The 16,020-nt window shown below is 41.5% G+C and overlaps 1 protein-coding gene across 1 annotated transcript in view; it reads right to left on the reverse strand.

The window, feature by feature from the left end:
- FBXL13 (F-box and leucine rich repeat protein 13) overlaps positions 1 to 16,020 on the reverse strand; it is a 1,209,524-nt gene that overhangs the window by 1,118,614 nt on the left and 74,890 nt on the right. Inside the window, exons 2-3 of the mRNA XM_085654020.1 lie at positions 5,721 to 5,824; positions 2,151 to 2,244 (exon numbers count right to left, since the gene is read on the reverse strand). Of these exons, the coding sequence (XP_085510146.1) occupies positions 2,151 to 2,244; positions 5,721 to 5,824 (198 nt within the window). The remainder of the gene's footprint in view (positions 1 to 2,150; positions 2,245 to 5,720; positions 5,825 to 16,020) is intronic.

Genomic DNA, 16,020 nt, shown 5'->3' on the forward strand with positions numbered 1-16,020 from the left:
TTTTTCTGAACTAGTCGGTCAGACATTCTAAATTTACCCAGCGGGACTAAAAACATGCCTTCATACCCAGGACGGTCCTTGCAGGGGCCATATAGGCTGAACATGTCAAACACCTCAATAAGGAACAATTCTGAAAGGTGAAACTTTCACCTTTCAGTGTCAAATGGACTTCAACCGAGATTTCTCATTGTTCATATATCAAGCCACAACATCACCACCTCTTGTGTCACAGGTTACTTACATTTCTATGTGAGTTTTTGTGAGATAGTCACCAAAAGTAGGAATATTTGCATGCTCAACCCCCTGAGTGGTAGCTTTTATTGCCAGGGACCTGCAATTCCTGGTACCAGAGAGGTAGCATAAACAAAATTGAGGCTTGACTACTGAATATTCATTTGTGCCTGTTATGATAGGGATGCAACATCAGCCATCCTTCAGGTTCCAAGCACACAACTGGTTTTATTTTCTTACTAGCTAGAAAATATTTGTTCCAGATCCAGAATCAGCCTCTGTTTTGGGTTACTTCTTAAAGTTTGCTTTACTGCAGTAGTTTGGGGATTTGCATTTTTCCAATTGTTATTTTTCAGATAAAACTCAGTTAACTTAAGGTGGCTGGTTCTTCCCATCTCTTCAATTGTTGGCATTGCTCACTTTCTATATGTTCATGCAGTAGTTTGCTTTTGAGAGCGAAAGAGGTGAAAAGCGAAGTAAATGTTAGGGAGTGCAGATTATGGTGGAAATTTGTTTTATTGTCACTGGGGGTACTTATTCTCGATCTTTCAGTCAAGAGTCCCTTTAAGAAGGAATTTTCTCAAGAGAAGTGTACCATCTTCAACACAACTCTTCTTGAAGGAGGTCCATGTGTGCCACTATCTGTGTTACCAATAACTATTTGGAAATCAAAAGTGAAGTGCTTGACGGTCTCTGCAAGTGAACACGCTGTGGCATCGAAGAGCAGAAGGTACTGTAAGGCGAAGTTCAAAAAGATGAGAGTAGGCAACTTCTCTCTTTCCAGTTCCCTTGAAATGCACTGCAGTACTTCCAAGAGAGCTGATGCGTACATGGGGTGGAGAACAGACTCATAGCTCTCAAAGTGCTTCTAATTTGCCCTCCAATTTGGAAGCTGTTTTTCCACTTGTCTTTCTAGAACGTTGCCAACATGATGGAAGCTGGAGATTGGGCAAAAATGGGTTGGAATATTAGAGTTGAGAGAAGTTTCTTTCATTAATGTGCTGGCAATCACTTTGTTTACATAGCATACGGTCAAGGAACAAAACCTTACTGGAATTATTTGCTGGCTATCCTCATTAGGTCAGGAAATATATATTAGCCATCCGGTTCAATATAAAAGTGTTGCACTGGTCTGATGGGTGGTTACAATGCCAAAGGCCTTAATACTTTACAATGTCTTCAGGAAACCTTGATGAAATGGATCGGTTAAAAGTTAGTGCCGTTTGAACTTTGGGATACATCAAAGGGTACACCAGAATGGAAGCACTGGCAATTTCATATCTGATCTGATTAATGTTAAAAGACCATAATATTGACTGTAGCAAGTTTCCACTAATGTGGTGTTTGGAGATTGGCAAACACGGTTTTTAATAGTGAACAATATATTCTAAAAATCAGAGAATGTCTTGATCTCTAGTTACAACCTAAGACATTAATACAAATAACTGCCTGTGAGAATGGGTTGAGTTTTCCTTGTGGAATCCATCAAGCTGGTGAATAAATAGCTAGGCCAGATTTTCTCCAGCGATGTTTATAAGTCATTCTTGTAGAACCTGCAGATTTGACCGGAAACCATTTGTGATCATGCGAGTGTGAGGCTTTGACTTCCTTTGTTTGGTGGGAGACAGGAGCTTTATTCCCTTGTTGGCTTCATCAAGGTGATTTTCAGGCAGTGAGACAACTGGATGATGAGAAGCACAGTAGTGGACAGAATAGACGAACAAATTACATATTTGCTTGATTGAGAGTAAGTGTGTTGACAGGGAGATAATCTGTGGAGGAGTTGGAAATGATATTCTCACAATGTAGCTCCTACATGAAGATGAGAATGTTCTACCGACTGTCTTGCTGTTCTAAGACGTAACCAGAGAATTTGAGAGAAAGGAAAAAACAAATACAAAATATAATAAAGTTATTACCAGCTGCCCTTCATCTGGTCCGAAAAGATACTCTAGATAACTTTCTGTCACCATCTTCAGTTTTGGCCTCTGTGATTCATCAACAAATGCATCCCTGTGCACAAATAAACAGATCAGATCAATCAAAAGAAAAAGATTTGACATAACCATAATTGATGCCTTTAACAGCAAAAAATCAAAACAAATCAATTCACTCACAGCATTTTAAGAAATTGAGCCATTTTTGTAAGGGACTCTACAGAAATCCCTTTAGCAGATAGGCCTCGATAATGCTAGCTACAAAATTCTGAAGCCTCCTTTTCGTTTCTATAGAAGTCATTTTGCAAGGCTGTAAAAACTTGAATATTCTATTTGTAATTAACCGATCTAACACTGTTTTATTTGGCCTTTTCACTTTCAAGAACTACGACATCTTCTTGGTGGCAAACATTGTAAACGATAAAAAAAATATTGTAAACAATAACAACAATCCAGCTGCGGAAGGTGCAAGTAAGAGCGGTGGGGCCTGGTGGAGGGGGATTTCGACATACGACGACGAAAACGAGGAAAAATTAATTAATGCTCTTACCTGCACGGGCCGCAGCTGCAACAATCTCAAAAGAATGAAGGAATGATATTACCAACTAGCTTTAAAACATCACATGATGTCAAGTAAATGGCCTCTTCGATATAATTTTCATAAATAATGTGTATCCTTTATTTAGGGAAATTTTGGGAAACATGCATGGTAAGAGTGGACAGACAATTATATCTTAAAACTGCAAAGAGTTTGGAGTAACAGAATGGTTCTGTTTCTGTTTAAAAAAATGACAATAACTTTCTCAATCCTAGGATCAGAAGAGAGGAGATGGAAGCAATTAAGAAGGACTTTAAAAAGTCTGTCATGTAAAACCCTGATGTGTTAAAGTTTGAGTATCCACATTAGACACTCTAATCTATGGAGTCTTGTATTTCTGCTAGCAATGTCTGTTACAAATCATTACAATCAAAGGAGCCAAGTTTAACAGTTCAAATTTAGTAATAGTAAAAATAATTAAGTTGCTGCAAACTGGCATTATTTCAGCAACAGAGTAGATTAAGAGCTGCAAAAATATACTCATGATGAAACAATCTTAGTTCTGGCTTTTCAGAATTTGGAATGCCCATCTTTGTCTATGATGGGCAGGAGGATAATTCTGAGAACTGGAGGTCTGCTGCTAGATTGGAGAGCATGCTCAATCCAAACCACTATTTGGTTTTCTCCATTATTGCAGTCGTGGACATCAAATCAGCGGTCAATTTAGAATTTAGCTGATTTTTTATGAATTATTTGTAGATTCAGATTTTACAAAAGGGGCCATATTATGTATTAGGGCGCACTTTCCCTGTTTGGACCTGACACACCTTACAACAGGTCACTGACTGCACCCGCCTCCAAGTGGACATCTGGGGGGTCCATAGGACCTCCTTACCCCCCCCCCCCGAGGGCTGCTCTCAGGGGGCACACTGACAGTGCACCACCTTTTAGGTGGCACACTCACAGTGCGCCTCCTGACAGCTTCTTTGCCTCCGCGCCCGCATCTGTAGTAGGGTGCGGGCGCAGGGGCAAAGGGATTCCCTCATTTGCATGGGGCGAGGGAACACCATCTGAAGGTAGCGCTGGCGCTTTAAGTGCGCCAAGGCAAGGAATTACAGAAGGGGCTGCACAAGTTTCTGCTGCCCCTTCTGTAATACCAAAGTGCCCCAGAGGCGTGCAAAGTGGGGGCAAATGCCGTTATGCCCCCGTGGCATCTTCTGTTATACGGCCCCCCCAATGTTTAAATATGTTAGTGAATGCTCTGTTCTGTTTTTTAAAGTGGAGAATATTGTAAACAACACAAAATAGAAGATAGATGTTCTACTGAGTCGTGGCAACTGGTTAGTGGGCAGCACTCACAGAGTAGCCAGGATGCATAAACCTGAGCCACTGTTATCACATCATTATCAGCGCAACCCAAGTATACTATGTAAGGAAGGCGGTGGACTAAAGAGACAACGAACAATAGGCTGTAGTTTGTTTGGGTTGAACATACTTGAAATAAATTCATCACAGGCTCCAGCATGCTTAGCATCCCCAAGAGCACACTGCACACTGTCGAAATTTCAAGGTCTTAATCTCACTATTGCTTTGCAACATGGAACCGTGCTTTTCCATGCTAATCTTGATTTATTGCAAATAACGCCTCAATGATCCCTGAGATGACACTGCTGTATAGAAACCTTGCACCTTTTAGGATTTCTTTAGAGACCAATATTCCAATTATTTTTTTCTAGTGAACATGGCTGAGAAGTGACAACATATCATGTGCCACATGTCCAGCTAGCCCTTGCTTTTTCGCCAAACACAGTTTACTTTCTGGCACTTTAAATTTAGCTGTTCACATTGTGTAAGTATGCACTCAAGATCCCATTATGCAAAATGATGTTAGCTATTAAGCCAGTACTAGCCAAGAGTGTCACATAAGAGAACTTGGCTGCAACGAATGAAGGACAGTACAGGGGGCTTCATGTGTCTGGCTTGTTGTCAATAAGCTTGATCAGTGGTTCCCGAACTGTTTAGAACCACAGCCCATGTTATGGAACGACAAACCTTAGCGACCCACCTAACTTTAATGGGCATGAGGAGTGGTGTTTTTTTTATGTATCCAAAGCATTGTGTGGTAGCGCACTGTCATTTACAAACAGTGCGTTTTCTATTGACGTGGACACTAGGTTTGCACAGACATACTGTTTTACTGATAAAACTATATAGTGCACAAATGATAATGTGTGGAAATCGGGTTTTGGTCCTATTAAAATCTCTGTTTCCAGCACACTTAAGAATTTATAGGTTTGTACATTTTGTGCGTGTTGCAAAAATACAACAGCACACTTTCCTGTTCTCCAGCAAGATTGTCACATAATTCACTTTAAATACGCCTCTCACTTTGCAGTCTGGGAAAGAAAAGTAAACACCAATCCCATAAGCAGCACTTTGTCAGAAGACATATAGCCTGTCATTTGACCTCTGTACTTGAAGCACCAAATGTGAAAGATAAACAAAACATTTAGTTATTTATTGCTCGGAATTTCGCAAACCACCAAAAATCGCCTCACGATCCACCAGAGGGTCAGTAACTTAGCAAGAATGCCATGGGCCTAGGTACAAGAAAGAATTGCCCTTTTGGCTGCTGTTGGGGTGGTAAAATACAGCAGTTATCAAGGTCCTGTGGGCCCCTCATGGCTCTGGGCCTCAGTGCACTGCACCTGCTGCACAAATTGTAGCTACGCCCCTGCAGAGGGTCATGACCACAGTTTGGGAAACACTGAGCTAGATCAACCTAAAAATGATCTATTCTGTGAAATATTATTTCTTGTTACACTACATGAACTCATTCTTCTTGGGAAACAGTACGACATAGTAATTATGTGTGCATCTTGGGAGGAGCGCCCAGGCTCAAACATTGACTCCGCAGCCTGAATATCAACACGGTGAAGGGCTCTCCAACGCTTGCTGGTCATTTAATCAGTCTGTTTCTGTCACAAATCTAGAAAACAATTTGAAGTACTTACCATGAAATGCTTCCAAGACCATTCGCTATGATTTCTTTGATCTTCTCTTCCAAAAAGGTAAGAGGATCTTCTGGGCGCATAACAAACAAGCCACAAAGCAAAGCCTGCAACCCAAAGAAGAAGTGACATTTATTTACAATCAGCAAGTGAAACCATTTTATAAAGCACGTTGACTAACAAGCTATAGACACCGTTTGAAACTTCAAAATATTATTTTCCCAATGCAGGACTGGCAACAAACATACAAAAATGACCAAATATTGTAACATAGTTGGGAGAAAAAGTCACTGTGAGCATTAAGACCAAATGCAGATACGCGGAACTGGGCCTGATGTGGGAGAGATTGGGAGTTCATGACTATGTATAGTACAATCAATATATGACGTTGGAGACCCTATGACCATAGTTTATTGACATATACAACTATTACAGATTGGGAGGATCGAATTATAGTGAAGAAACATATCCTAATGGAACCAATGAGTGTTGAAATAAGGAGACAAACCTGAAGGAGTGGCCACGGTGAAAGGTACTGACTAATTTTATAGGCGAGCTATGGATTTCCTATTTCAAAGAAATACTTAGGTCCTCAAAGAAGTTACTCCTTTACATTATTTGGTGTTTTTGTAAAGCACTCCCTAACACCTTACATCAGCTAAAAGCATTGAGGGATGTAGGAACATACATATGATAGGGAAGGAGAAGTTGCAATATAGTACATTTGCAAGAACCAGGTGCTGGTGAAGACATTGATGATCTGGCAAGAGTGGAGAGGGACAGAAAATACTTACAATTGAAATTCCCAAAACAGTGACAGAGCTTTGAAGAAAAAGAGGTCTGGGAGCCTGGGTGAAGAAAGAATGACCAGTCTTAGGCATCTTACTGGGCAGGACTTCGGGATCCAACTGGAGATGTGGGTCTTTAAGGGTAATGAGTTTGAGGTAGTAATCTTCTTGTCTCAAATGTAATGTTAGAGAATCCACATGAAGGAGCACAGAGCATGAAACACCCTATGTATCTAACCAGTTGCGGCCTGTCCACTGACACACAGGCGGGGCGGGCCAGAGGAGTGACCTGGGGGGGGGGGGGGGCGGGCATGGGGAGGAGACTCGGGGGGGGGAGAAAAAAAATTGAATTATAAAGGAAATAAATGTACCTGATCGCTGCCTCCTCAGTCCGCGCCGTCCCGCTCTTCCTGATTCTGGGCAGGCTCCCAGACTGCACTGGGCCAATCATGACGCTGAAGGAAAGCAGCATCATGATTGGTCTGAGCACTTCAACTCTGCGCTCCCACGCAGATTGGGAGCCTGTGCCTTCTTTCTCCAGCCCCAGCAACGCAGCTGGGGCTGGAGAAAGCTACACTGCGCATGAGGTGTTTGGTCAGCCTGTAACGCCGGCCAAACACCCCATGCACTGTGCACTCCCCCACCACAGTGTTACCCCCGGACCCACACCCAAGACTCGTCAGAGTCCTGAGGGCGGATCCAGGGGGATTTTAAAAATCGATAATAAAACAGGTTAGAAACCCGTTTAATTATCTATTTATTTGTTGCGGCTGGTGGAGGGAGGGCGGCGCGCCTCCGCCCTAATGGAGAGGCCGCAGGTCATCAGTAGGCAGTGGCTGGCGAACTTTAGGCTATAAGTTGGATGGTAAGAAACAGATTTGCAAGACAGTTTGGTGAATGCCCTTGAAGTGCTTGGAGAATGAACAAAAGTGTTTTATGTCTGCATAGTTATGCTATTTCAGTTATGTGATTGTCACAGTGAATTATTATGCCAAACCTTACTGATATAGCAAAGTGACCATAAGAACATAAGAGTAAGTCACTGGTTGTTTCTTATATGTATTATTACTAAAACACCTGAAATGTAGTGTCTTATGAGTCCAGGTATTTTATTAACGGCTTAGCTGCAGAATTGCTGTTTCAGTAAATGTTACGTTTTTTCCAATATTTCAGCAAATGTTTACTGAAATTTCAATGCACTTTTTAAAATGTATAAAGAAACTTTTTTGTGTCGAGTGCGAAGTTTCACTGCCTTTGGCTTTATAGCTCTCTAAATAATTGGTATCACTGTTATCCGCCACTGTTAAACTTTCCACTGACTTAAGCTAAATGCTTATATTTAAAATGTTGAAAACCAGGAGGAATTAACATGCTAACCCGCCGTAATTTTCGTAAAAGGTTGTTCATTACTAATATTTTAGGTGTCGCCAGATACATGCACTTAGTTCAAGGCTCAGAAAACTCATTTACTGTACAAAGCAATGGATATTTAAATGTTCAACAGCTTCATAAGAGGGTGTTGCTTGACGGTTTCGTCACCAAGAGTTACTTGGAATAAAAATACCACTGAAAAAAAATTAAGTGTTGTATAGAGTGAAACTTCACCACCTTAGTGTCCCTAAAATATAGATGTGATATAAATCCAGCTGTATGCTTCCAAAACTCTTCCGTTTACAAGAACACCCAATTTACATAGGTTGCAAATCTGCTGACTTGACAGCTTCCATGAGCTAGTCTCCTCTCTATTATTGTAAATGTCCACTCATGGTCCATCATTTAGTATAGGGAAAACACAAAATTATTACTTTATGGATAGGTCACTTGCTATCTCCCAAAAACTAGAAAACCTCATGATGCCATCCAATTCCATGACATGATCGGGGAAAATTAAATTTTGTTGGCAAAATGCAGCTGAACTCTCTTTGCGAAACGTCAAGGGACGACATGCAGAACAGAGCAAGAAAACTCAGTCATATGTTATTCCCCACTATTTCCCTGCTCTGCTCCCAGATTTACTAGGAACCCTGATACCATTAATTCCAGGCAGGGAAATGACAGTGATTTTACCAGGCAGCTTATAATGAGGGCCTGTGGTGTGATGAGAAGCACTGATATGTATGCAACACACCCTCTTTGCTGTTGCATGTTAAAAGTATGGCAAATCGCTCACAGTTGCTATCACAAAGAAGGGTCTGTGCCTGTTCCACTTTGTTGAGAGGGAACAGCAACATAGGGTTGGTTACCACGAAGATGGATGGATGCCTTACCTCTTGGTGGCAACAACTACAAATTGCATGAATCCTTCCCTTTTTGTACTAACACCTTACTAAGACAGTTCTGTCGTGTTTTCCATCCCGAATAAATAAAACCCTTGCTTCCACCAAAAGTCTTCTTCATACTGAATGCCATGGTATACTTTTCAACCTTTAAAAACGTATCTGTATCAAAATCTATAACTTCACTGCAATCTTTACATATGAATCCACCCTCTCGGTCCTAAACAACACGCCCCATTAATATCCCCTCCAGACAGATATCCTAAATAGGCTACAGCACCTGAGCTGACTGAATTGGAATGGATCTGCACCACAATGAAACCAACTGGAGGCAGTGCACATTTGGGCATAACCTTGCCAAGGGCTTAATTGATTAAGTGTGCCATTCGTCTTTATGAAAATCGTCTGTTCACTACTACACAATTTATTCACAGGTGAAATTCTAATCTCTCTTAACAAGTCGAATGTGGCCTAACGGCTAGAGCGGCCGACCTCGGAGCTGGGAACCGGGTTCGCATCTCGGCAAGGATGCTCAACATTCTGTGATTCTGCTCATGTAAAGCGCTCTGATACCTTCGGGTCTAATTCACACTATATAAAACTCCCCCCAAAATTAACAATTGTGAGCTTTCCCTGAAATTTCATATGTTATTTCAGAGTAGCTCTGCAAATCCCTCTCTAACTGCCTCTCAGACTTTCTGGTCCAAGCTGAAACAAGCACGCTAAAATCAATAGGTGTGGCCTTGGCCATCCTGTGATATTGTTTTATTTATTTTCTTGATTGCAAGAATATGTAATAAACATTAAAATTGTAATAGTAATAAAAAGTAAATATGCTTCCATCCAAAGGTGGGATCACGTCTGTAGAAAACAGAAAAGCATAAAAAGTGGCTCATCACAAAAACAAATGATAAAACAAATAATGAAATCAGAAATTAACGTACCAGCCCTGGCATTGAAGTGGACTACTTTCTAGGGGTGTGTGCACATGTACAAGAGCAAAATACCAGCACTCACAGAGAAGGAAACAATGGGATGATGTGGGATGACCCATTGCTACATGTTTATATTGTGGGGAATGGTAGCAACATTTGAACAGACCATTGGATGAAGAGGGGGACCAAAAGTCTCACTATGTTTATAAATAGGTATGCATTTTTACTATGATTTTTTGTATAACATGAGGCTAAAGAAACTACTAAAGCTGTCTCTACACCAGACGTAAGACATTTTCAATGGATAAGCATCCAGCACCTAAGCCAATATCCCAGTCATCTTTAACCAGACCTCAGCTTTTGTCCTCAAAACTGAGCATCCCTTTCAAGATCACCACCATCTCAACTGAATTACTGAAGGCCACGTTATTTTATTTCAATGTTGTACTTTTCCCTACACTTTACAAAGGGAGACGCCACTGTCGGGGTCGAGATCTCCCTATGGTAAAGTACTGGGGAAAATGTTAAAGTTTATTGAACTATATAATAAATTATTAAAAAGATATTTGGGTAAAATATTCTTGTAAATTAATAATATATATTTGTTTTACGAATGTGAAACAAAATAAAGAATTCTATAGAATCATTAACGTATGCATTAGTAATTAGTAAAGGTGATATATAAAAATAAATAAAAGTAGTTTCATGATATTTTAATAAAAACTACATTAGTTTATAAATTCAAAAAAGGTTGGTAAATTATTTTATAATCAAATAAATGTTTTATTTTCATTTTTATTAACATTAAATTAAATTTATTTACATTTTTAGCTATTTTAAATCATTCAATTTATAATTATTTCCTATCAACTTTTATTTTAAGTTCATCCCTCCATTTCTTTGAATGTGAGGGTGTCGCAGTATCAGTGGTTGGCCATGTGTGGTTTTTTAGAAAAGTAACTTACACTAGTAAATCGGCTTCTCACCCGTTTTCAGTGGGTGAAGACGTGTAAGTCAAAACTTTGAAGTAACTTTAAAGTCATATTTTGTGAATATCCATAAGTAGTAAAGTTACTCAAATTACGTAAAAGTACAAACATAAATGACTCGCAAGCATAAGTTACCTTTGTAAATAGCCCAAATAGCCTTTTCTGGAAAAGGAGTGTTGTAACCCTGATTAATAGGTGTATTGTCTATTCCCAAGGCATGTTTCTCTACATACTTCAACTATTCCCTAGCATAGAGGTAAACCTATTCAGCCATGTGCCACTGCATACAGCTCTAACACCAGTCCCTGCTCTGTTTACCCTACCATCAAGGATCAAATTCAAATCTCCAACTAGTATCACTATCTCAGCTGGGACGTGCAACAAAATGGAGGTAACCCTGTCTAAAGTGTCAGTTAGCAGTGCTGAGTGTAGGTAGGCCAACAATAATGCAACATGTTCCCCATTCCAAACACCAGTCAATGTTGCATAACACCTTTGCGGATCTGCCTACGTTTTACTAGTATGGCCAACACCCCCACCCCACCAAGACCAGGACGTGAACCCTGTATGCACTGAGGAACAATAGCGTCTTCTTGGCAATAATTGACAATTACAACCCTTCCAGTGTGTCTCTTGTAGGAATGTAATGTGTGGGCCAAGTCTGCAACTGCAACTGGCCCTGCAACACTGCTCTCTAGATGTCATCTCCCGTACCATACACAGTCCTCAAGAGAAATCTAAGAGAAGCCCTATGTGCATTGCCCTCCCATAAAGCTAAATTGTGTGATCCCCATAGCTGTGCTGCTGCCTAATGTGTAAGTAAGGCCACACTGGACTCCTCCCTGCCATGATAAAGAAAGGGAGAGGGAGAGAGGGAGAGAGAGAGAGTCTCTGTCTGTCTGTGTGTCTGCCTCTCACCACCCCCACATAACAGTGCCATGGGCTCAGCCATGAACTACATCCTTAAGCCCTTCTTATCTTGATTTCACTCAGACTGATCATGTTGCTGTATGCAAGCATGTTCCATCCTCAAATTATGACAGCTTTCCTTTTTTTTTCTTACTTTACCCAACATTGGCATGGAACACCTTCATTCACAGTATCCTAGTGCCTCTCCAGTGCCCTGCTGATCTCCCTGTTGGTTACATTGTTTCTAATGAAACAGGAAGGCACATGTCAGATTGACAATGACATTTCTGAGGCTCAACTATCCCTTTTGGTGTTCTCCTTAGGGTCCTCCTCATTCCTTTTTTCAACATTGGCATGTTGTCTCTCATGAGTGATCCAAAGACTTTATCCCTCCTACCATTTGTGTGCTAATTACAGCTATATTTTTCAGCAAATCAAAGTTCCTTTTGACCAGTTGTTTTCAATGTCTACGGACCTCAGCATAATCGAAGATGCGATGGAAAAGATTTCTTTGAAAGTGACAAAGTTGTGATAAACGTTAGCGCCAAACATCTGCTTAGCTCTGCTAACATTGTCCATCTTCCATTCTCTTAAAACACCCTTCCAAATTTACCAAGTGAGTCAAACATGTCAATACTACTTGATACCAACTTAAGCATGTACTCGAATATCAGCAAGTTCTCTAGCTTTCCTGGTCTGCCAGCTAAAAAGTATTCTACCTTTCAACCGACAGGCTAAATCTTTTGATGTTGGGATCCCTGGTTAGCACTAACCTTAACTGAGGGAAATAAATATACTTAGTACTACTCAGGGTTGGACTGGGAAAGAAAATAGGCCCAGGTACCAAAATATAAAAGTGGCCCTCCTAAGTTAAATAGACAGCTAAAAAAAAGTGGCCCATGTTTGCAAAGCGGGTAAGTTCTGAACTCCTTAAAATACTGTTTAAGTGTTTTGCAAGGTATGGAAGGCTGCATGGATTTGAGCTTTCTGCAGGCAATATTTTATTTTATATCAAGGAAATCAACAGTAAAAAACTAGCTCCGCAGAATATTAAACAGGCCCTCAAACAGACAAAACCCAGCCATCCCACTGACCCAGTGGCATAGCTAGTCCCATGGGCAACTGTGGTGGTCTCTGCCTTTGCCGTTGCTGCCCCGAGACGGCAGGTGATAGCAGGAGAGTCCGACGCCCCCAAAACTCATGCCACCCGCCGGGACGGACCCCCCCACCCAGCTACGCTACTGCACTGACCTGATAGACCAACCCATAGGGCACTGTCTGATTGCCCTATAGGCCAGTCCGACCCTGGAGGAAGATCAACCATCTGCCAAAGGCCCAATGTTCCAGAGGTTGACTGATTGAGGTCCTAAATCTCTTTTTAATCCCTCCATAGGTTTCCTGCTCAAGCCAGGGTCAGGCTTAAAATCATATCCATTATATAAAAATAATGCCAGGTAAGGCCTCTGCTATTCCCTGCATACGACCATATTTTGCACGATTGACTAGAAGCCTGGGATCATCAAAATGTCACCTTCTTACTCTTTCTTTGTCCAAGTATAGGATCCAAGGATGCCAGAACTTCTTTGTGATGGCACAGAAACTCGATTAGATAAGAAGTGTCTCTTCTCTGCTAACCTAAGGCCATCACTTAAACCCCTTTACTCAGTTAAACCATTTGTTCCTGAACTGAATGCACTGCAGGCAGTTTGGTTTGTATACGCTAAACATCCAATACACAAATATACAATAGAAGGGCAACATATGCTCACTCGGTAAGACTGAGAGCATGGACAGCTGGCATATTAGCGGTTGATTACAAGAATTGCCAAGTGAAACTTGAAGCCTAAGATATTAGGGCAGGAAACTGCTTCGATAGCATGTGTGTAATAACTTTATTTCGGTCAACAGACCATAAAAAGTAAATTTCGACTATAAATTAACACAACACATAACAATAAAATGAATTAAACACAAAAATCAGGATAAAAAATTCTGCCTCGTGCGCCACATATAAAACAAATAGCGAGAAACCGCAAACACAATAGGAGGATGAGTGTCATAAATCAATATTCTACATGCCTGTGTAAAATGCAAAAAACCCAAGTTCTTACAGATGGGAATGAGCCAACGTTTCCTGAAAACAGAATAAGCAGGGCAAAAAAACAATACATGAGAGATGTTCTCAGTTGTATGGGTACATATGGGGCAAGTGTCAATGTTAGTTTTGGACCATTTAAAGGTAAGGGACCTTATGGGAAGAGTACCGTGCCTTAGCTGAATATACAACTTTCGAGCTACTGGGGGTTCAATTAAGTCCATGAATTCCTCAACCTTAGGTTCTAATTTTACGGAGAGGAACTCGGATGTCAACCTACCCAGTGACGGAGAGCTCATTAATATTTGGTGATTTAATGAACGCAACTGAGAGAGGAGTATACTCTTAGAAATCCCAGTGCAGCAGATCTCAGGAGTGACCACTAGTCCGGGGAAGCCCAGCCGGATACTAACCCTACTGATATGCTGAAGCCAAGGAATCATTTTATGTTTAAGAGTAGGCCAGACCTCAGAGAATTCTGCTCGATAAACAGCTAATTCAGGAACTGACCACAGCCTCTTCCAGTACATGATAGGTCTAGCACTTATAATCTCCTCTATTGGAGGGAAGCCAAGATCGAATCTAAGAGGGATCAATGGCGTGCTAGACGGTAGTCCAACTAGATTTCTAAGAAAAGATTGCTCAACCTTTTTAAGATCCCTGATCTGCTTATGCCCCCACAATTCGGCCCCATAAATTGCTGCCATTCTTGCTTGGCGGCTATATACTTCAAGTGCTGGGGAAACCGGCCTATAAGTGGATTCCTTAAAAACTTTGCTCAAACCCCCCGCAAGCTGGGAAAGCCTAAGTGTAGATTTGGCAACCTGCTTTTGCCAATCAAAATTCTCAGTTAAGGTAAGGCCCAGGTATATAAATGTTTTAACCCTTTCAAGGGGGGCACCATAAAGTACTGGATTCGGGCGTACACGCCTAGGGGGGTTGAAAATCATAAATTTTGTTTTGCCTATATTGATTTCCAGCCCCCTTAGGTCACAAAACTCCACAAAACCATCGAGAATTTTTTGAATGCCCGATGATGTTCTAGACAACAACAAAGTGTTGTCTGCGAACATCAGAGTGGGCACTCTACCAGTGGCCAATCTAGGGGCATCATTATTAGCCACACCGTTCAAATGATCTACAAGGCCATTTATGTAAAGGCTGAACAAAGTTGGTGCCAGCACACACCCTTGGCGAACTCCTTTTAGGACAGGAAATTGGTCTGTGAGTTCGCCGTACCTCCCGCACCTAACCCGCGCAAAGTTATTTAAGTGGAGCCTCATAAGGATAGCTAACAAGTATGGCAGTAGGTTCTAGTCTGATAGCACTTTCCAAAGCTTTGCGCGGGGAACCAAGTCAAATGCAGCCCGCAGGTCCACAAACACAAGGTAGAGGCTGCCACCCTCCACCTTTGCTGTTTTCCAGTCCAGGACCTGCAGGCGAAATATCTGGTCTAAAGTGGAGGTGCCGGACCTAAATCCTGCCTTGAATGGGGATAGAATCCCCTTTTCCTCAATCCACCCAAGAATCCTGTCAAGGATAACCCTCCCCATCAGCTTTTGGGATGTATCAATTAAGCTGATGGGTCTATAATTAGAGGGATTTAATAGGCAGCCCTTTTTTAGGATAGGCACAATTTCCGCTCCTAACCAAGTGGGGGGCAGGTCGTCGCCCTCCAAAATGCGGTTAAATAAAGCAACCAAATAGGGGGCCCATATTTTTGGTTGAGTACCAAACAGGTCTCAAGGTAGTTTATCCAAGCCTGGAGCCTTGTTTGGAAGCAAAGTTCCTAAAGCAGCCTCCACCTCGGACAGAGTAATACATTCGTCTGCAGAAAGACATGGGCGGACAACAATAGGCCATTCAAAGTCTACAACCCCACTGGCAATATAAAATTGCTGTGGTTCGATAATGTTAACAGGCATATCACCAGGCTCAGGAGTAGCATAAAGTGCGGAAAAGTGGCTTTCCCAGGTAGAAGAGGCTATATTAGGGGCAGGGGCAGGGATATGCCCATTAAGACCAGTTGCAACCAAGGTCCAGAATAATTTGGGATTCTTATTAATAAGTGCGGATCCCAAGTTCTCCCACTTAGTGGCCTCCCACTCCCTCCTTGCCTTGGATAGCGCTTTTTTATACACAGAGCGTTGTACCTTAACAGCCTCCCTATTACTAGTTTTTAAAATTCTAAAAAGTGCCCTTCTAGCATTCCGGCAAGAGGCGTTGAACCACGGAGAGGACGAAGTCCGTGGACGATTTTCCCTTTTCTCAGAACAAAAATATCTTTAACTGCTATGACCAGCTTATTGTG

Source organism: Triturus cristatus, chromosome 4_1, assembly GCF_964204655.1.
Source record: "Triturus cristatus chromosome 4_1, aTriCri1.1, whole genome shotgun sequence".
Classification (NCBI taxonomy): Eukaryota; Metazoa; Chordata; class Amphibia; order Caudata; family Salamandridae; genus Triturus; species Triturus cristatus.